The sequence below is a fragment of the Heteronotia binoei genome, chromosome 11, assembly GCF_032191835.1.
Source record: "Heteronotia binoei isolate CCM8104 ecotype False Entrance Well chromosome 11, APGP_CSIRO_Hbin_v1, whole genome shotgun sequence".
Classification (NCBI taxonomy): domain Eukaryota; kingdom Metazoa; phylum Chordata; class Lepidosauria; order Squamata; family Gekkonidae; genus Heteronotia; species Heteronotia binoei.
Genome location: NC_083233.1, coordinates 59748956 through 59772190, shown reverse-complemented (window position 1 = coordinate 59772190; position 23235 = coordinate 59748956). Strand labels below are relative to the sequence as shown.

Sequence of the window (23235 nt, the reverse complement as noted above, 5' to 3'; positions counted from 1 at the left end):
GGAATCGTGTGCTGTTTTTGCTACAGGTTTTTTCTGTTCAAAATTTTAGTGGACAGCTGGAAAAAGGAATTGGGATGGGAGAGGTGATGGCAAAATGCATGAGTCTTCCTATACGGCAGTCAGATTGCAGTCTAAGGCCAGGGTTGCCAACTCCAGGCTGGGAAGTTCCTGGAGATCTGGAGGGGTTTGGGGAGAGTGTGCAGCTTACTGGGGGTGTGATGTCATCCAGTCTACCCTCTGAAACTGCCATTTCCTCCAGGGGAACTGATCTCTGCAGCATGGAAGTTGGTAAGCCCTTCCAAGCCCCAAACAAGACAATACTCAAAGAAACTTAGGCCACAAATCTCTGAAAAGCGGTATTGGAGGCTGTAGGTCAGTGCAGAAGGACCGCTTGACCCCTTCCCGTAACTTTATCTTCCCAAAACTTTGCTTTTCCAACTGCATCTTTTTTTCTTTTAGGAACAAAGCAACTTGTGATAGGGTGATTTTCAGAGGAACAATGGGAGGAGTGGAAAGTTTAAGCAATCCCCTCCCCCACATTCCTCTACTGAGGCTTCTAAGGGCTGCTTTTTGGTGTGGGGGAGAGGAAAAACCATGCTGAACTTTGTATTTCCAATTTATTATAAACAAAATTGCAAAGGGAGGAGTAAAAAGGTAAAGGTAGTCCCCAGTGCAAGCACCAGTCATTTCTGACTCTGGGGTAACGTCGCATCACGATGTTTTCACAGCAGACTTTTTATGGGGTGGTTTGCCATTGCCTTGAAGCGACCCCGTGGCGCAGAGACTGGTAAAGCAGCATTACTGCAGCAGTGTGGTCTGAACTCACGACCTGAGTTCGATTCTGGCAGAACCTGAATTCAGGTAGCCGGCCCAAGGTTGACTCAGCCTTCCATCCTTCCGAGGTCGCAAAAATGAGTACCGAGCTTGCTGGGGAGGAAAGTGTAAAAGACTGGGGAAGGCAATGCTAAACACCCTGTAAAAAGTCTGCCGTGAAAACATTGTGAAAGCAACGTCACCCCAGAGTTGGAAATGACTGGTGCTGGCACAGGGGACCTTTCTTTTCCTTTCCTTTACTTGCCATTGCCTTCCCAAGTCATCTACACTTTCCACCCAGCAAGCTGGGTACTCATTTTACCGACCTCGGAAGAATGGAAGGCTGAGTCAACCTTGAGCTGGCTACCTGAACCAAGCTTCCACCGGGATCGAATTCAGGTCATGAGCAGAGAGCTTGGACTGCAGTACTGCAGTTTTACCACTCTGCACGACAGGACTGTAGATATTGTTTAGAGGAGTAGATATTGTTGATATTGTTTAAACCTCGTCCTCTGAGGCTGGTGCTGCTTCTGATTTGGGAACCCTGTGACATTTCCATGTGTGATAGATGCCACAATGAACTACAAAGGATTCAGGGCTTCCTGTCTCTGGAGGCCTTTCTGTATTATTAGCTGCAAGTCCCCCTCGGTGCTGTGTAAGCCTATGTGAGATAGCGCAACATCCCTGCTACAAATAGTCCCCTCTGCATCATCATTCTATGGCATTACATTTATTTATTAAAATGTTTACATTGTGTTTCTTCTGCCCAAAGGGCTATGGATGTAAGGGCTTGGCTGCGAAAACATTGACTTGTGATAGATCCAAATAGACAGCCATGTTGGTCTGAAGTAGTAGAACAAAATAGGAGTTGATTGCGCACCTTTAAGACCAACTTAGTTTTATTCAGAACATAAGCTTTTGTGTCCGTGCACACTTCTTCAGTCGAGGAATGAGGTACAGTAAGTAGAACCACATATAGCTGGTGGGGTTTGGCATTCCAAACCCCACCAGCTATATGTGGTTCTGCTTTCTGTACCTCATTCTTCGTCTGAAGAAGTGTGCATGCACACGAAAGCTTACGTTCTGAATAAAACTAAGTTGGTCTTAAAGGTGCAATCGACTCCTATTTTGTTCTATTGACTTGTGATGTGATAGAAAGGCATGTGTCAGCCAGTCCCTGGTAACTGTGTAAGTATAACATAGGCTACTGAAACACTTCTCTGCTGCTCACTCATTCCTTTGCTAAATTCTTTTCCAAGCAGAAGCGACATGGTGGTTCCACACAGCACAGCATTAAGCGAAGAACACTGAGTTCACTTGCAGTACGTGCAGCATTCCTGACTTGAACCTTGTTGGGCGGGCGGTTATTGCCATTTGTTTTTCTTTGCAGCTGGAATAAATGCTCATTTGGGTGGGTGTGCAAAGTGCCTCAAGTTACAGTGACCCTGGAAGGTTTTCAAGGCAAGTGACATTCAGAGGTGGTTTATCATTGCTTGCCTCTGCGTAGCAACCCTGGACTTCCTTGGCAGTCTACCACCCAAATATTAGCCAGGGCCAATGGAGCTAGCCTGGGCTATCTGGGTTGGAGCAATGCTAATTTGCTGTCTTGTGTTACAAAACTAGTAGTACTGCAACCCTAAACAGAGTTATATCCTTCTAAGACTACTGAAGTAAAAAAAAAAAAAAAGGCTTAGAAGAGTGTAACTCAGTTTACGATGGCCCTGTAAAACTTGTTTTGGCTTTTGGCTAGGGCTTCACTGAATTTTCACAGGTGGACTTTTTGGAGGTTAAAAAAGGAGTTCTGGAGGGTGTAAAAGCCCCCTACCTCCCAACCCTTTTCTTAGCATGCATTGATCTATGCTGGTTCTTTATCCTTCTTGGCAGCTTCTTTTGGTTTTTGTAAGAGTTCTTCTTTCTTCCGGCTACATGATGTACCTGATCAGAGAGTCATGTAGCCAGCCTGAGTCCACAGCGCCACCTAGCCAATCAGATTTGGCTGTGTGACAACATGATGAAGTCAAACCAGGAAGGGGGGGGGAGGGGAGGCAATGCTTCCCTGTCTTTGCTCTGATTGGCTGAACACTTTCACCATTGTTTTTCATGTCCCTCAAACTGTCATCTAAACAGAGAGCCAGATGTACCCCCCTCATTTCAGCTCAGCCCTAGTTCTCCCCCCAATTGTGTCCAATGAAGTCCAGCCTTGTTTGTGATTGCACTGTGTGCATATATGCACACACCCACATTAATTTCCCAAGCGGTTTTATTTTATAATGTTTCTATCCCACTTTGTCATAAAAGTCCCAAAACAGCTTGCAATAAAATTAAATCACAGCATGTAATTAAAAAAAGAAACCTGCCAAAGGCAGCCAGCAGATAATAGATACCTCGGAGGTCAGGGGCCCAAATTCAGTATGAACAGAACTTGTCCCCCACAATCCCCAACTAGCACAAATCAAATGCTGCCAAGGAAGATGCTTAGTATACAGACTGGATTCAGTCCCCCCTCTCCCAATATGGCACCCTTTCTCTACAACCCAAATAGTATATCTGAAGAAGTGTGCATGCACACAAAGAATAACACTTTGTTGGTGGTAAAGGTGCTACTAACTGGAATCAAACAGTTTAGATGCAGGTTTGTTGTGATTATTCAGTTGTGAGGTCATAGCAATTGGTAGATGCTTGAAAGCACACATAATGCTTTATATTGGGGTGGCCAAACTGTGGCTACATGTGGCTCTTTGACATATATTGTGTGGCCCTTGAACCCCCCCCCCCATTGCCCTGTTTGCCTGCCTGGAAAGTTAAAGTTGCTTTCTTTCCACCTCTTCCTCCCCCATTTATTTGCCTGTCTGCCTTCTTGGGTTTTCAGGTAGCTGGCTCAAGGTTGACTCAGCCTTCCATCCTTCTGAGGTCGATAAAATGAGTACCCAGCTTGCTAGGGGGAAAGTGTAGATGACTGGGGAAGGCAATGGCAAACTATCCTGTAAAAAGTCTACCGTGAAAACATTGTGAAAGCAACGTCACCCCAGAGTCGGAAATGACTAGTGCTTGCACAGGGGACCTTTCCTTCCTGTCTTGTGGCTCCCCGACATCGGATGTTCACGTCTTGCAGCTCTCAAACATCTGAAATTTATATCTTGCGGCTCTCAAACATTTGATGTTTATTTTATGTGGCTCTTACATTAAGCAAGTTTGGCCACCTCTGCTTTATACTTTCCATCTCTTAGTGGTTTGCAGGTTCAGCAATCAGTCACTGATCCTGGCAACTGGTTCTTGGACTAGTCCTTGGTGAGGTTTGTGATCAGTCTCAGCCATTGCTTTGCTTTATAGAAACTTCTGGTTTCCTTCACCTGATCTGTGTTTCAGACTCCCACTGCAGCATAGAGCCCTCTATTGTGCAATTATCACACATTTGGGGCGTGTTGTGCTTGGCCAGCATGTTAACTCTGGGTGGGGCTCTTCATTCTCTTTTATCTGATGGAGTCTTTTTCACAGCAACATGAAAGTGGAGCTGGGAAAGGAACACTTCCCTCTTCTGTAAAAAGGGGAAAGAATTTACTGAGCAGTATAACGTTCTTCTGGATTGGAGCTGAAGTTTTTACAATGCAGTTGAAGTTTTTACAGTGTCCTTGAATCATCTTGTCCCCAATAGGGGACATTAAACTGCTCTTGTAGTGTTTCATACTTAGGATGTCAGAGATCATCCAGTAAAATAAATGGGCAGCCAATTCCAGGACAGATCACAGAAAGTCCTTCTTTGTACAATAGATATTTTTTTTTTAATTCCAAGAATTCACTGCTACAAGATAGCCAGTTGCTTTTAAAGGAACTAAACAAATTTATAGCAGAAAGGTTTAGCAACATCTGTTAACCTGGAAATAATGCAGGTTAACACTATGATGGCTAAATGCAACCTCTGTGTTTAGCAGCAATAGGCTCTGAGTATCAGTCTTGGGGGAATGGCAATAGCAAAGGGAGGTTGTTGCCCCCGCAACCCAAGTTGCTTGAAGGTATCTGTAGGCCACTGTTGGTCACTGTGAGAAACAAGGTGGTTTGAGTTTTTGGTCTGATTCAGCAGCATACATGTGGAATGTTGCCAAAACCTGAAATCAAGAGGTGCCCCAGCTTAGGTTTTCTGTGCCGTAGCCATCCTCTTCTATATGTTTACCTAGCACAAGCATGCAAAAGTGTGACAATTTTGTCGTGTCGGCAACCATTTCTTCAATTCCAGTTCTTTTGCAATCATAATGACCTCTTCAAACTGTATTCATGGCTGTATTCACTAGTTAGCACGCTGTTTCTCCATGCAAACATATGCTCAAGGTTAAGTCAGGCCTGCTTGCATTAATGCCTCCTTCTCATGGAAGTGGTAAACCTGTATGTGACCTACACCATTTCAGACTGCAGGTGGAACCTCATGACTGAATACACCTCCATCCAAAAACATGCCTTCCATATAATGGAGGTGACATGATAGAGGTTTACAAGATTATGCATGGGAAAGAGGTAGGGAAAGGATAGGGTTGCCAGGTCCAATTCAAGAAATATCTGGGGACTTTGGGGGTGGAGCCAGGAGCAAGCATAATTGAATTCCAAAAGGAGTTCTTGTCATCACGTTTAAAGGGACAAGACACCTTTTAAATGCCTTCCCTCCATTGGAAATAATGAAGGATGAGTACTTTTCTCCCTTAGGCTCAGAACAGATAAAAGGAAGTACTTCTTCACCCAAGGAGTAATTGACATGATGTGGAATACCCTGCCACAAGATCTGGTGGTGGTTACAGGCACAGACAGCTTCAAGAGGGGATTGGATAAACATATGGAACAGAGGTCCATCAGTGACTATGTACTAACTACAAGGTATAGATGGAATTGCTTTGTGATGTGTGACATAGTACACTTGAGACAGAATTTGCTCCCACTTGGAATTCTATGGGCAGGCTTCCCTGAGCTTGGAGCAGAGTTGGGTGGTTTGTGTTAGGTACACTGCAATCCTAAACAGAGTTTGTTGTTGATGTTGCCATTGAGTCACAGCTGACTTATGGTGACCCTGTAGGGTTTTCAGCAAGAGATCTGCTGGGATCCCTACCCTTCCCAAACCCTGCCTCCAAGTCTCCAGGAATCTCCCAACCCAGTGTTGGCAACTCTAAGGGGAAGTATGAGGGGGAGTTCTCTAATTTTAGTGCTTGCAGGCTTCCAAGAGCATTCTGATTGGGAACTGTGGGAACCGGGATTCCGGTTGGTATGAATTTTTTACCTTAATCAGCAGGGCTATTCTTGTTTTGCTGAATAAGCCAGGTGATTTGAGCTAGGGGTGGGAGGTCACTTCCCCTTTATTAATCCCATGCCATGACCCACCAGACTGTCCTCTGGCCCAGCCAGACTCTGAAGTCCCACCCTTAACCTTATGCAATTTGCTATGTTCTGTCCTCTTTGTTCCTTCTAAACCTACCAAGCTGAGTTAGCCTCTGACCCATCTCAAGCAAATCACTGGTTCACTCTCTCCCAGTTGTTGGTAGAATGGGAGATAGCAGGAAACCTTCTTCACAGGCCTGTAACCAAGTGTGAAAGAAGGGCAATATTACTGCATCTTTCTTTAGTACTAATACTTAGCACTGAGATCCTGCTTTTTGCATGTATTATTTAGTGTTCTTGCAACATCCCTGTAAGGTAGCGGTGGAAAGTGCCATCAAGTCACAGCCAACGTTTGACAACCCTGTAGAGTTTTCAAGGTGAGAGACATTCAGAGGTGGCTTGCCATTGCCTTTCTCTGTGCAGCAACCCTGGACTTCCTGGGTGGTCTCCCTTCCAAGCAGTGTTCTCTGTAAGCTGCGGAATCTTGTGAGCAAAAATTCTACTTTGTGGGCTCCTGGCATTAAAGTTGTGAGCTACTGGCATAAATTATTGTGCTCTAGGGTCATCTTTCCTGAGCCAAGACAAAAATCTGTGAGCTGGAGGCTAAATATCTGTGAGCTAGCTCATGCTAACTCAGCTTACAGGGAACACTGCTTCCAAGTACTAGCCAGGGCTGACCCTGGTTAGCTTCCAAAATATGATGAGATCAGGCTAGCCTGGGCCATGCAAGTCAGGACTCCCTGTAAGGTGGGTCGGTATTATTATCCTCCTATTACAGACAGGGTAATAAAGCTGAGAGAAAAGGACTTTACTAAGTACACTGCTGAGAGGAGATTGGAACCCAGGGAGATGTGGTTTATAGCTCAGCCTCTCAACCTCTTTGGATTAAAATCCAAATAAATAACCCATTTGAAAGTGGCTTTTGTGCAAAAGTTCAGCAGCTTGGCAGTGTGAAATCTTTACGCCATCAAAGGAGCTGGCTTGGACTGATGACTTTAAACTTACTTGGTCTTAAAAACAGACAATGAGAGATTGGGTCGAAACACGGCCCTTTGTGCTAAAAGTACTGTTTCTGTGAGACCGGTGGTTGCATGCCTGTTGGGTTTTCTTTTCTTTTTTTTATATTATATTGATATAATGAAAGAGCAACTACCTCCTGCTGAGAAAAGACGCTTGATTTATTCTTGAAAACCGACGGGGGTAAATTCTGCAAGGCAAAAGCTGTTTGATGCTGGGAGAACAAATGAAGGCACTGCAATTGTGACAAACATTGGAACAAGGAGGATGCCGTTTTTGAGGACACCCAACTTCACCCCGCATTCCTAGTTGAACACAGATAACAGTGGTCCAGACTAAAGGAAGGCAACAGGGTGGCCACCTTTGTCATGGAGTCCCTTTTGCTTTCTTGATCCCTTGGTGTGATCACAGGGCCATTTGGGGGAGGGGGGGGGGAGGCTTCTTCAATGCTTGTGGCAGGAGTAGGCAGAGAAACAAGACCAGGCTGTGGGATAGGTGTTTTTTTCAAGCAATTCCAAAGTGTAGGTTGCCAAAAGCATTTTCAGCTAGCTAGTAAAGGTAGTTGCCCTTTCCTATGCATCTTTGTTCTTTTCTGTCACTGATGCACACATGTACGTTGGTTAAAAAACACTGTAATGTCTGGATGTGATTCTTTTTCTACATGCAGGAATGTATGCAAAACCAGTGCTTTGGAGCTAAGAGTAAAACTTCACATTAAAACATCCAACAAGGTTGTGGGGTTTGTTTATTTGCATTGTTGGTACTATAAAAGGGATGTGAGATATAAATGAACTGAATTGAAAAGATAAATTTGTATGCATGCAAATAAGCATATTAACAGGAACAGGAATGAACAGGGGCAGAGTGTATATTCTTAGAAACCAAATCTTGCTGCCTGTGCCAGAAAAATCTAGTTGGCCCACAATGCAAGCATTTTATCAAGAAAAGGCTCCTGGATTCTCTGTAGAAATGGAGCAACAGCTATGCAGAAAAACAATTAAGCTGGAAATTCTTTGCTTTGGAAAGTGGATCTTTGAACAGCCAGATTTTGACTATTGCAGCATTATTATGAGAGGCAATTGTGTGTCTTCCCCAAAATGTGCAGACTTGAGTGACTTCTGATGATTGAATTGTGAATTCTGGGTTGCAGGGGAAGTGTAAGTAGGCTTCAGAAAACAGGCCCCAGAGTCTTCAAAAACAATTGCCTTGGGCCCAACCAAATGTAAAGATGGTACATACAGCCCATGTCTTAGTGGAGGGATAGCCAAACTTGCTTTATATAAGAGCCACACAGAATAAACGTCAGATGTTTGAGAGCTGCAAGATATGAACATCAGATGTTTGAGAAAAGGAAGGCAAATATAGGGGGAGGGGGGTAGAAAGAAAGCAACTTTTAACTTTAAATGCATTCTCCATGCTGACAGACAGGGCAGTGGGGGCTTTGAGAGCCACACAATATGTGTGAAAGAGTCACATGTGGCTCTTGAGCTGCAGTTTGGCCACCCCTGTCTTCACGCATGGTCTGTATTACAGAGTTGTTGTAAAGCAGGAGGAAGGAGGGTCATTTAAACTAAAGGAGGGGCAGGTGGGAGAGGAGGAAATCCTGCCTGTTGTTTTTGTTACCAGAAAAAGTTCCCTCACTCTTTGGATTTCTCTCAGTGGGTTACTTGCGTTAGTTCTAGACTCAGAGTCTGGAGGAGGGGTTGCAAGAGGGCAAACAACGGAGAGGTTTACTGTTCCCTCACCTTCTCACATCACTCGGTCACTTTAAGCTTTCTCCAGGGTTGCCAACTCTGGCTTGGGAAATTCCTGGAGATCTGGAAGTGGCACCTCAGAAGTGCAAAGTTTGGGGAGGAAAAGGGAACTCAGTGGAGATGTGATGCCCTAGAATACACCCTTCAAAGCTGCCATTTCCTCCAGGAGAACTGATCTCTAGTCTACAGAGCAGCTGACATTCCGGGAGAACACCAGGATGCCCTGGAGGTTGGCAACCCTAGTCTCCCCCTCTTAACAGCTGTGCAGCAGTCCTGTGTTCTAACACAGGGACCTGCCTCTGCTGCATCTAGCTAAAGACTAATTTGGCTTAATTGCTATACTTTGCATTCTGTGTGCAATTTAAAGTAAAGTGGGTGTATCTCTTCTTTTCTTTGTCAGCAATTGTTAGATCACCTGTAACGACTTCCTTTTGTCCTGTTGTCTCTATCCTCATCCTTCATGCTAGAAATAGACAGAATCCCAGACTCCCTTGCAATATAGCGTGCATTCTATATAGATAGAGATATATTCGTGTCTGTATTTCTGACCTGATACGGCCCTGGAGGGGGCACTGTTTGAGCCATTGAGGAGATGTAGCGTGTTCCCAAGCAGCCCGTAGGGCACATAGCATCCATCCCTGTAGCTCTGGCTCAGAGGGCTTCAAAAGCATATTCAAATTAGACAGATTCATTGAAGGAAAAGTCTTTCAATGGCTGTTAGTCAAGTTGGCTATGCTCAGAGGCAATGTGCCTTTGTTTTTGGGCTGGTTTTGAGAAGCTGACATGAAGATAATTTGCAGAAATGTTTCATGATGATTTGTAAACATGCTTGAGAAAGCAAGGAGAAATGAGACATAATGAAATGTAGCAATTGATTTTTGGCACTACTTACCTACTGCACTTCAGTATTTGAGAAGACGGTCCCTGGGAGTAGGGCTATTGGACCCGAAACAATTTTGGACTGGCTCTCCAGTTGCTGGACTTTCAATATAGTATATATAATTACTTTGGACATTGATCACAGAAAGAACAGTAGGAATAGCGTGTGCTGTGGATGGATATTTTATTGTATGGTCTCCTGATTAATGCATATTTCGTGCATCATTGAATACACTATGATTAGGATTTGCTAGTAAACATAGATTTGTTATATTTCGTGTTTGCACAGAGAGGAGTTCAGTGTTTTCCTCAAAAGACCAGGTGTCAGAATAGCTTGCTCTGATTTCAAGGGGCACTTCTTCAGATGATGTTGCGTATAACAAACATGCAGCTAACACAGCATCGCTTCGACTGGGAGAGCGCATCTCATCGGGCCAGTCCTCTGGCTGCTGGAGCCAGGAATCTTCATAGCTTCTCTGTCTAGGATTTGGATGCATTGTGCTCCAAATGAGAAACTGGGGAGTTTGCTGCTCCACCCCCTTCCCTAAATCGCAACTGTTTAAGGACTTTCATTTCCTAGTATTTTTTTTAGGATTGGAGCTTGTTTATGTTATGAAATGACCATTGTTTTAACTCCAGCTAGCTCTCGGGTGATTCATTACTGTGTTGCTACTGGGCTGATTTCCCTCCTCCTTCTGCCCCAAACTTCTCTCAAAAGTGTTAGGCTTTTGTGATGAAATGAGATGGACAGAAAGCTTGAGACTGGCTTACTGGGAAGTCACAGCAAACTAAAGGCCTACAGTGGGGGCACCTGTTTGAGCTGAGTTTCCAATCCACACATCCAGACCAGGTTGGCTTTGTTACTCAGGTTCATAATGGATCTAGCCAGTCTTGATGGGGAGGGGATGTTAAGGGGGGGCAGACAGGATGGGAAGAATTGCTGTGGTTTCTGGCATGTGTCCCACTGTGGCTAGCTCCCTGCAATTGTACAAGTGGGAGATTGAAGAAGGGATGCACCTGTTGCAGAGCATGATTGTGCCCCAGATCTGACAAACAGAACAGCCTGGAGCTATTTAGAAGGTCCCTGAGTTATAAAAGTTCCCACAGATGTGGTGCCATGTAGCACATGTGCATTGCAGGGTTTCTGAAAGCAATTCAGCATGCTCACATGATATGGGGGTCTGATATATATGTTCAGTGGTGATTTCCTAGGCTACAATTAGATGAGAGACCAGAATGCACCCTCTGCTGATTAACTCTCCCCTCCCTCCTCTTCCAGTCTCAGGGAAGAAGACCAGAAGTCTGTGAAGCCGCTGCCAGCTGGGATGGAGAATGACCGAGTCATCAATGACCACTGGGGGACAACTGACACATCGGCCATTGTGAGCAACACCTCTTCAGAAAATGACCAGGTGGGTGTTTGAATGTCAGCGAGGGGATCGCAAACTCTCTGTAGGTGCAGAGCAAATAGAATCAGGTATTTCCTTGGATTCCCTAACACGTGGGCACCATCGCATCTGTGGACACCCTTCCTGGTGCCTAACAAGTGTCTTTATAAAGTGGTTGGTGTCAAGGGAGGCTTCTGATTGGCCACTGGAGATCTGATTGTGCAGATTTTGCTTTGGAAGCCTCCATAGTGCAACAATCTTCGCTGTATAACTGCTATGCGTATGCAAGAAAATATTTCAAAATAATATGTTGGTTTCAAAGGACATTCTGTTTGAACAGAGCTTCTACCTAAAACGTTGAAGAGTTACTAGAACAAAGTAGGAGTCAAGTTGTAAGCTTTCGTATGCAGGCATACTTCTTCAGATGAGGGGATAGGGGACAGTGGGCTGAAATACATGTAGTTGGTGGGTTAAGAGTGTAAACTGATACAAAGTTAGGATCTAATGGCGAAATAGTGTAATAAATTGGAAGACCATTTGGTCTGGATAGCAATAAAAGTAATAGAAGTTGCCTGTTAATTGTTGTTGCTGAAAGTCTAGGTAAAACAAAAGGAAATGTATTTCCTAGTTCTTGTCCACCTAATTTACTTTTTAACATCATTCTATACATTATAAACATCATTCTAGTTTGCCATTAGAAAAAAAGAATACATAAAATGAAAATGGATTAAGTATATGTAATGAGATAAAACAGCCAATATCCCTTATTTGAGTATGTCAATACAGAAAGGTTATTCTGATACACTATTATTAAAGAGAAATACATTGAAATACTGTGGATGTATAGTGAGAGTGGGCTTAGCATATGTAATAAAATTTAAAAAGCCCATATCCCTGTTTAGTCCTGGGGAGGTGTTTGTTCCATGTTTCATAATAATTTGTAATTCAGCAGTTTCTCTCTCCATTCTGTTCTTGAAGTTCCTTTGCAGTACTTTGAGGTCACCCATTGAATGCTCTGGAAGGTTAAAGTGTTCTCCCACAGGTTTCTCAGTTCTGTAATTCCTGATGTCAGATTTGTGTCCATTTTTCCTTTATGCATCCTTTATGCATGACCTCATCCCCTGAGATTTTGTGGTCAGCTCTGCCTCTCTTGGCAGCCATTTCATGGTTGCACCCATCATCCAGAATTCCATAGGTGCCCATAGGCTCAGAAAGGTTGAGGACTTCAATATAACCATTAGCAGCACCAGCTTCTTACACAGCTATCAGTTTTCCTGAACCACCAGTGGGGCAGCTGGAGTAGTACAGCAGCTTGAAGTCTGAACTGTGAAGACTCTGGTTTGAATTTCGCCTTGGGCTGCCAGGTCCCTCTCTATGGTAGGAGGCCTTTTGCTGATCAGTCTTGCCACACCCTACCAGAGGCAGAACATCCCCTGCCCCCAGTGGGTGCTTCCATACTGCCACTCCATGCCAAATGGCGGCAGTGTGTGTGAGGGAACAGCAGCAGTGTCCCAGTGCACTAGTGCTGCTCCCTTTGAACCTGGAAGTGATGTCAGCACATTTCCCAGAGACACTAGGGACATTCTGACATTTGGGCAAAACTCTGAGTGCACTGACACCATTATCAGATGCATGGGGAGTGACATCATTATGTTGCTAGTGCAATCGTTATGTCACAGGTAAGGCCTCTCTGCCACCAGTAAGTTACCAGTGGTTTTCAGACCCTGCCTAGGAACCCTACCTCTGGCAGCTGTTTTTGCCTGCTGCTGCTCCAAGTAGCGGTGGGAGAAAAATAAAAAGAAACATCGCCATCCGCACCACTACATCACTTCCTGCAAAACTCTGGAATCACCAGAAACTCTATGGTAAAAGTTTTCCCCAGAAGTGACATAGCAGTGCACGCCACACTGCAACCTGCCTCCCATGTCCTCACCCCTGAATTTCCTACTTTTTACTTCCACCACGAATTTGCTCAGTGGCCTGAGGGCCAAAATAGATGACACTTGTCATACAAATTGGGTCAGGATTCCAGCAACCCAACTTGCAATTATACGTAACATTTGAGAACTAAAGCTCCCAAGATTCCGGGGCCCAGTTTGGCCTGAGAGCAGCATCTGAGTCTGTTAGAGTATTTTGCACGCAGCAGAAGAGCTGAAGGAGAGGGACAGGCAAAACACAGGAATTAATAGACAAGAGAAACAGCTGTATTCAATGGTAGATATATTTACCAGGAATAGTATCCAATATTCAGAGTCGTTGCCAGGCCAAGGTCATACACAGTAATCAGTACACACTTCAGTAGATAACAGTATACAGCAGTAAGTATACACAGCACGATCCAAGCACAGTAGCATAGGATCCAACACCAGCAGTGATCGCTGCCACCCAGATAGCGGGCCTCACAGAACCCACAATCCTTACAGGCAGACTGAGCAAGCTCACTGAGCTTCCCTAAGTACACATACCAATCATCAGGGTTGCATCAGCTCTGTGAGTCAGCACAAAGCCTAATTACAGGTGAGGTCATCCCACCTTACCTCAGTAACAGGTAACAGCTGGATCATGATGCAGCATGACTCAGCATGACATTGCAGAAACAACATTACTATTACTAAGATGGAGTCAGGCAGCCATTTTAGGACTGAGTTCCAACATTCTCCTCTTAATAGTTCTGTTCGTTTCTCAATCCGAGCCTTTTACAGTGCTCATTATGCTTTTCCATAGTCTGGGGTTTCGTAAACATATCTGCTGTATTGTGGCCAGTATCACAATACCTTATGTTTATCAACCCTTCCATGATACATGATCTGACATTCTGGTACCTTATGGCAGTGTATCTATTCCTTGTCTTTACTCCTTCTGCTTTTGCAATCTCAATCACAGCTTGATTGTCTTCCAGAACGTCAACAGGCTTCTCTGCCTCTATATGCAGGTCCTTTAGTAGCTGTCTAAACCATTCTACCTCAGTACAAGCAGTAGAAAGGGCGCAGAACTCTGCTTCTGTGGTGGACAAGGCAACCACACGCTGCTTTTGTGTCTTCCAGCATACTAATACCTCTCCCAAATATATGGAAAGACCTGTTGTTGACTTTCTGGTTTCACAGTCACTTGCAAAGCTTGCATCTGTATAGACTTTCAGTGCTAGCTCCCCCCTAGGTTCGATATAAAGACACCAGTCAGCAGTGTTCTTTAAATATCTCAACACTCGCTTAGCAGCAATCCAGTGATTCTGCTTAGGGTTCTGGGTAGCTCTTGCCAACAGATTACAGGCTACTGATATGTCTGGCCGAGTCCAATTACTGATATAGCTCAGACTACCAATTAACGACCTGTACATTTCAACATTACATGGTGGGCTATCTGTAACATCATTTACAAAGCCAGTCACCATAGGGGTTGAAACAGTTTTGCAATCAGTCATCTTGTACTTGTCCAACAAATCTATGATTTTAGGTTTTTGTGACAGTTTAAAACCTTGTGTAGTTTTTGCAATATCTACACCCACATAGGTCTGTACAGTACCAAGATTTCTCAGTTTAAACTTCTTACTTAAGGCTGAAACAATATCATCTGTTTGTTTCTTTGTCTTGGTTAGAATCCCCAAGTCATCCACAAAAGTAAGAACAATACATCTTGTTTCACCACTTCCCTTGGTAAACACACATGGATCAGCAATGCTCTGGGTAAACCCTAGCTGTTTAAGTGTACCCACTAGGCATTTTGACCATTGATGACCACTTTGCTTTAGACCATACAAGCTCTTATTTAGCAACCAGTATCCCTTTCCAGTACCAGGAATACCTTCTGGTCTCTTTAAATAAACTTGGTGCTCCAAATTAGCATTTAGGTATGCCACACAGACATCCAAATGGGTAAAATGGAGTTTTTCTCTGGCTGCCACAGTTAACGCAGTCAGAAGTGAACTGCTTTTTAACGTTGGAGCAAACACTTCGTCATAAGTCTCATTAGTCTGTCTGCAACCTTGTGCTACAAGCCTCGCCTTATACTTTTTTCCCCCAGACTGGTCTGTTTTCACCTTGTATACCCATCTACTGCCTATGGGTTTTACACCAGCAGGTACAGTATCAGTCTCAACATAAACATTTAAACGTTTCAGGGAAGAAAGTTCATCGTCCATAGCAGCCTTCCAGTTACACTGCTCTTCCTTGGACAAAGAGAAAATGTCAGTATATTTCTCAGGCTCATGTATAGCAGACATTACAGGACTAAATCTCTCAGGAGCTCTTCTTTCACGTGTAGATCTCCTCAATGCAGGCTCATCAGTTGGCACATTCCTCCCGGATGATTCCTCACGAGTAGGCTTCTCCTCCATCTCCTCCTCATCAGGCATCTCTTCTTTTGGGGTTAACTCAGCCGCCTCTCCCTCCTCTGGGTTGCTAGGCATCGAGCTGACTTGTAACCGGATTCCCTGGTCATCCTCATGACAGAACGCTGGCGATTGGGTGCAACGATCCCAGCCCTCTGATCTCTCCAGAAACGTGGCTGAAGCACTAATCACCACCTCACGACTGTCGAGCGTGCCAAAACGATAACAGCTCCCGTTTCTCTCATACCCGAGAAACCTCATACGTCTAGCCTTCAGTTGGCCTTTACGTCTGAGCTGTTGAGGAATATGAACAAAAGCTGTAACTCCAAATACATGCAAATTTGCCAAGTTAGTTACCTTGTCATGCCATAGGCCTGCTGGTATTTTGCCAGTAGATGAACACCAAACTCTGTTCAGGTTGTAGTTGGCACAGCACATAGCCTCTGCCCAAAATCTCCAGGGCATATCTGCATCACGTAACATACACTGGCACATGTCTTGCAATGTACGGCCTGGTTTGACTGTTTTTGTTGTTTTAGCCTAGTTAACCCAAACTAGCAATCATCAGACCCCAACTTGTGATTCTTTTAATCTGCTAAAAAAAACATTTCCATGATTTTGCATACTAATTCACTGCCCACTTTCTCTATATTAAGGCCTGTTGGCCATTCCAGCCTATTGTCTGATGAAGTGTGCTTCTAGCACACGAAAGCTTACATTCTGAATAAAACTTTGTTGGTCTTAAAGGTGTCTCTAGGCAGGAAGCCAAGGGTTGCTTGAGTGAACTTTAAAAAAAATAGCATTGATTTAGCATTTATACTGTACCAGGGGTCATTTTGTAGAAAAAGAGGTGCCAGAACTCATTAGCACAACTCATTGTGTATGCCGCACAGCGCTGACATTACCAGAAGGTGTACTAAATTATATAAGCTCAGCATCTACCTTAAAATGCTTCTTGAATTATTATTGTCATAATAAAACCTTACTCCCACCATACTTTTTAAATTACTTTCTCCTATGTGGCCAAAGTGGCACGATGAAGATTTCCATCTGTCTGTTTTGGTTATTCCCCCTTTTTTTGTGGGGAAAAAATATTGGAAAGTTTTTCAAATCTTAGAGTTCAGAAAAATTCTCACAAGGAGTTTGAACAATGGAGTTCAGGTTTTTTTTTGGGGGGGGGGGAGAGAGACATAAAGAGCACAATAAACTTAGAGGTTCCGGAGCTCCGCTGCTGTGAGCTCCTGCCCAAATTGAGGCCCGTACTGTACACACATTAGCCTGTTGATCATTACAGTGACTTTGTAAAGTAGTGGCAGTATTATTTTGAAGAAGAGGTGACCATGATTTGCCTAAGGTCATTGAAGGAGTCTGATTAAGTTATGCTTCTCAGGCAATTGGGTGCTTCTCTCTCATAATATCAACACCCTATGACATTGATCAGCAGTAAGTTCAAATGAGATGGCAGAAAACAGTCATCTTTAAACTTATGGAAATCACAGCTGCAAAATATGATGATTTTAGGTGTTTTTTAAATGTTTACCCTGCACCTTCCCCGTTCAGAGCAGCATAAAACATTTTTAACAAAGGAGTTTTTTAAACAGCCCATAAAAAAATAGGTTTTATCAGTATGCCATGATTGCTCGGTGGAACCTCCACATTCAGAGGCAAGTTACTTCTGAGTAACAGGCACTAGGGACAAACAGCAGGGGAAACTTCCCAAAATTGGAACTGCCTGGCTGTCCACTGTTGGAAGCAGGATGCCAGATGACACAGGCTTTTGATTTGGTCCACCCAGTTCTTAAGCTCATGTTTGAACATTATCTAGGTGTGGCTGCATCCCATTCCTGCACATGGGCACTCAAGTGTGCTTATTTCTATTCCAGGGAACACAGCTGTGCTGCTGGGAAAGGGGCTTCATTTTGTACAGCCTCTTTCCCCAGCGCGGCCTCTTTCACTTACAATGAGATGCAGATTGCCTTGGATGTTGCTTTCCTACTTCCCACCCTGCAGGGAGAGTTCCTGTTTCTTTGTTGAGGGGACTTCTGCAAGAAGCAGGGCACCCCCCTTGAGAGAAGGAATTGGCAAGCCTCCCTAGGTGTGGGCCATTTCCGTTGTTCTCCTTCCTCTGAGCGCGGAGCGTAAAGGTTGGGGTGTGCATTGCTGCATTGCCATTCCAGCCTGAATTTTTCATGCAGCAGTTCCAGAATGTGCTCTTTGAAGAGTGGAGGAAAAGCAAAACTTGGAAGGAGAAGAATGTTTGCAATTGGAGAGGGAGATCAGAAAGGAACACCTCTAGTTTGGAAATGTCACCCCAATTACAAGCCAGGCCAAATCCCCTGCCCCCAGTTTAGTTTCACTTGCTCAGCCAGACAGCTCAGAATCCAGCCATTTTTCTTTCTTTAAAATTTATTTTTAATGAGATTACTTATTTACGACATTCATATCCTGCCTTTCTACCCAACTCAAGGCCACCAAGGAAGCAAACACCTGAAGCTGTCTGATATTGAATCCATCAAGGTCAGTATTGTTTACTTAGAGAGGCAGCATTTCTCCAAGGTCTCAGGGGGAGTTCTTTCACATCACTAACTATCCTTTTTGACTAGAGATGCTGGGGCTTGAACCTGGGACCTTCTGCATGCAAAGCAAAGGCTCTGCCACTGAGCCATGGGCCCTTCCCCCAAACTAAAACAGCTGAGAAGCCCCTTTCTCAGGTTACCACCCATCTACCCTCATAAAATGGGGACACTGAAGCAGGACCTTAGAGGATGACCATCATGGTGAACTTCCATCAACATTTCATGCCTCCTAGAACCAATGAGCATACTCAGAGGTCATTAGGATAGGTTTATACTATGGGATTGAATTGATTCATCTTCTTTGATTCATTTACATATTAATGATTTCCCCCTGCATACGTAGCGAATCCTTTGTGTGGCATGTAACAATACCTGCCTTGTTTGTGGGGGGGGGCCTTCCTTTGAGGAATGGGATCATACAGTTTGCCTTTAGGAAATTAACAGCTGGAGGGGGATATCCCCCCTTCAGAATTTTAGAAAATCTCAGGGCTTTTTCTGTAGCAGGAACTCCTTTGCATGTTAGGCCACACACCCCTGATGTACCCAGTCCTCCAAGAGCTTACAGGGCTCTTCTTACAGGGCTTACTGTAAGCTCCAGGAGGATTGGCTATATCAGGGGTGGGTGGCCTAATATGCAAAGGAGTTCCTGCTACAACAACAACAAAAAAAAAGCCCCAGAAACTCTCCGATGACTTGATTCCATGTTTCTCCAGGTCCTTCTTTTGTTTTCTTTTCCATTTAATGGACTAAATATCTCCTGGTGCATGCTCAGTCTGCACTGAACTTTTTTTTTTAATGGGAGGGAGGTTATTTCCTTTTTTGTCAATTTACAAAGTCATTCCCCCCCCCCTGTATACTTGGGGAGTCCCCGAATATAGAAAATTCTTATGTCAGGTCTGGCTTACATGACTGGCATGTCATCTACTTTATTATTAGAGAGAGCCAGAGCAGTACATAGAGACCCATGGATATTACTCACAATGTCCTATTTAACTGGGGGAATTAGCTTAAAGAGACACAGTGAGAGTGGGTAACCGTGATCTCCCACCAATGTATACCAGGATTTTTCCCTTTTAAGAGAACTCTCAAATAAACTGGGTAGATGTTCAACTGGAAATACTTTTAAAATTAAAATAGCAATAGAAGGACTAAACACACACACAAACACACTTAAAGACATACTAGCCAGCTAATTAAAAAACAAGCAGGAGCAGGAATAGTTGAGGAGAAAAGGGCTATAATTACCTTGTCTTGTAGGGGTCCTTGGAAGCAGCAGCAAAATGGCCAGCATTTCATGGGGAGAAGAGAAGAAACCCACAAAGTGGGGGTTCATGCTGTTAGTATCCGGAACACACTCACATGCACTGGTGGCTAGGTGCTCTTGATATATGGCAAAATGCTTCCTGAGTCTATGCTGATATGTCTACCTCCAAAACAATAACTTGATGGTTTGTTTAGAGATAGACAATGATTTGGGAGAAGCTTGATGGGTTATTTTCTGAGTTGCTATAGGTGTTATTGGTGCTTGATAACCCTGGAAGTACCAGATCGGAAAAGCTACTAGGTTTGGAGAAAAGTGTTGTCTACTTAAGGTAAATGGAGGAGGGGGAAGTGAGGCTGGTATCATTGATGAGTTTAATTTAAGGTAGATGAAATTAATCACATGTGAGGCAATCTGTGTTGGGAGACCCATTTAGGACCCATTGTCCTAAATTATGCATCTCTCTAGGATGGGGAAGAGGTTGTTAGTTGGCTAGCTGCTCTTTCTCACACAACTACATTGTTTCTGGCTGATATCCATTTCATGTCAATTTTGGACAGGCTGTGCATTGCATTTTATATATATATATTGGAAGGGTGCTTATGGTTTTCTAGCTATAAACTGCCCCTCAGTGAGAGGAAGGGTCTAACTGCTAACATGGTGGCATAGTGGTTTGTCATTAGGTATGCCAAGCTCCCACCGGGGGTGAGGGATCCCCAATTCTGGAGGACCCCAACCCACTGGGGGGAAGCAGGCCACTTCCCATCCCTGAAGAGCCCCATCACTGTGTGTTGTTCCTGGTGTGATGATGTCACCTGGAAGTGATGTTATCACACCGGGGACAATGTGCCAGGGATGCTCTAGGACCCACCGTAAAACTCTATGGTACCATAGCATTTTATTGCAAATCCTAGAGCATCCCTGGTACAATGTCCCTGGTGCAATTATGCCACTTCCAGGCAGGGGTGGAATTCTAGCAGGAGCTCCTATGCATATTAGGCCACACACAGTGGCCAAAAAACCCCAGGCACCATCAGGAGGTCCATCAATGGGGCCAGGACACTAGAAGTTCTCCCACTGAGTCCCCTCACCCTCAGCACCAATAATACAGAGCATCACTGCCCCAGACAGAGAGTTCCAACAATACGCTGTGGCTGTCTGTCATACTTGGGCCTGGGAGATCCAAGTCTGAATCTCTAGTTGGCCATGGAACCTTGCTGAGTGATCTAGGGCCAGTCACACACACTCACCTTAAACAACCACACAGGGTTGTTGTGAGAACAAAACTGAGGAGGGGAGAATGATGTAAGCCACTTTGGATGCTCTTTGGGAAGAACAGCAGGGAACAAGTGAAGTAGATGAATAATAACTATAGTGAATAAAATAACAATAAAATTATAGATTACTTCCCTTCTGTTCTGAGGCCATGTTCTGTTAAAAGGTTTCTCACAGAACTTCAGGAGGCTTCGGAATAGGACGCCAGATAAATCTACTCTTTTGGTCAGGATTCTTGGTCACCCAGAGATAGTCACTGTGGTCACTCAAAGACAGAGAAGTTGAACAGCAATGTTCTTGAATCCTATTCTAACAACCTCCAAGGTGGCCTTCTCGGAAGTGCTACCTGTTCCACGTGCAGGACAGGAGAGACAGGCGCAAATTAGAAGTCTCAATGTGTGGATGAGACGATGGTGTAAGGAGGAAGGGTTTAAGTTTGTTAGGCACTGGGATGCTTTCTGGAACAAGCCGGAGCTGTACAAAAGAGACGGTCTCCACTTGTCTCCGGATGGAACCAGGCTGCTGGCGCTTAAAATCAAAAAGGTGGCAGAGCAGTTTTTAAACTAAATCTTGGGGGAAAGCCGACAGGAGATGGAATGTCTCTGGTTCGGGAGGACTCGTCTCAAAGAGATGAAGGGTTGGCTTCTATTTTTCTACCGAGTAACGGATCAGAGTTGTCCACTGTGATGGTGACAAACAGTATGGACTGTCTGCTAGAGTCTCGAGGCGGCAGGAGAGAGGTGGCGGGCCTAGCTTGCTTGGGAAATTATAAATGTTTGTATGCAAATGCTAGAAGTGTCCGAAGTAAAATTGGTGAATTGGAATGTTTAGTGTTGGGAGAAAACATAGACATTGTGGGAATTTCAGAAACTTGGTGGAATGAGGAGAATCAGTGGGACACGGTGATTCCTGGATATAAGTTATATCGGAAGGATAGGGAGGGAAGGGTTGGAGGTGGGGTGGCTCTGTATGTCAGAGAGGATATACGGTCCAGTAAGACTGAGGTCAGAGAATTAGATTCCCTTTTAGAAATGCTTTGGGTTGAAATAGAGGGCCCAAAAGGAAATTTAACTATGGGAGTTTGTTATCGCCCACCAAATCAAAAGAGAGAGGACGATTATAATATGATGGAGGGATTAAAGATAGCGGCTAAACGTAAAAACTGTGTCGTAATAGGTGATTTTAACTACCCGCAGATTGATTGGGTCAATATGTGTTCTGGTCGAGAGAAAGAGATTGAGTTTCTTGATGCTCTCAATGACTGTGCTATGGAGCAGATGGTCTCAGAACCTACCAGGGGTGGGGCGATCCTGGATCTGGTCCTAAGTAATGCCCAAGACTTGGTGAGAGACGTAAAAGTGATTGCGCCGCTTGGGAACAGTGACCATAATGTTATTGATTTCACCATTTGTATAAATAGGGAGTTGCCCAAAAAGACCGCCACAACCACATTTAACTTTAAAAGGGGTAAATTCTCTGAGATGAGGAGGCATGTGAGGAGGAAACTGAAAGGAAAGGTAAATACGGTCAAAACCCTTGGGGAAGCTTGGAGACTGTTTAAAACTATAATCCTAGAAGCTCAGATAAAATACATACCACAAGTTAGGAAAGGCACAAACAGGTATAAGAAGAGGCCAGCATGGTTAACAAACAAAGTAATGGAAGCTGTAAAAGGTAAGAAGGACTCCTTTAAGCGGTGGAAAACCAGTCCAAGTGAGATTAATAAAAGGGAACACAGGCAGTGGCAAATCAAATGCAAGACTGTGATCAGGCAGGCAAAAAGGGACTATGAGGAGCATATTGCAAAAAACATAAAGACCAACAATAAAAATTTCTTCAAATATATTAGAAGTAGGAAACCAGCCAGGGAAGCAGTGGGGCCCTTGGATGACCATGGGGTAAAAGGATTACTGAAGGAGGATGGGGAAATGGCTGAGAAGCTGAACGCATTTTTTGCCTCCGTCTTCACCGTGGAAGATGAGAAGTGTTTGCCCGCCCCAGAACCACTAATATTGGAAGGGGTGTTGAAAGACCTGAGTCAGATTGAGGTGACAAAAGAGGAGTTCCTACAACTGATAGACAAATTAAAAACTAATAAGTCACCGGGTCCGGATGGCATACATCCGAGAGTTCTGAAAGAACTCAAAGTTGAACTTGTGGATCTTCTAACAAAAATCTGTAATCTTTCATTGAAATCTGCCTCAGTTCCTGAGGACTGGAAGGTAGCAAATGTCACCCCCATCTTTAAAAAGGGTTCCAGAGGAGATCCGGGAAATTACAGGCCAGTCAGTCTGACTTCAATACCGGGAAAGTTGGTAGAAACCATTATCAAGGACAGAATGAGTAGGCACATTGATGAACACGGGTTATTGAGGAAGACTCAGCATGGGTTCTGCAAGGGAAGATCTTGCCTCACTAACCTGTTACATTTCTTTGAGGGGGTGAACAAACATGTGGACAAAGGAGACCCGATAGATGTTGTTTACCTTGACTTCCAGAAAGCTTTTGATAAAGTTCCTCATCAAAGGCTCCTTAGAAAGCTTGAGAGTCATGGAGTAAAAGGACAGGTCCTCTTGTGGATCAAAAACTG

At 44.2% G+C, this 23235-nt stretch overlaps 1 protein-coding gene across 1 annotated transcript in view; it reads left to right on the top strand.

Moving 5' to 3' along the window:
* NOS1 (nitric oxide synthase 1) overlaps positions 1–23235 on the top strand; it is a 120544-nt gene that overhangs the window by 30086 nt on the left and 67223 nt on the right. The window contains exon 2 of the mRNA XM_060249092.1: positions 11098–11230. Coding sequence (XP_060105075.1) covers positions 11098–11230 — 133 coding nt within the window. The remainder of the gene's footprint in view (positions 1–11097; positions 11231–23235) is intronic.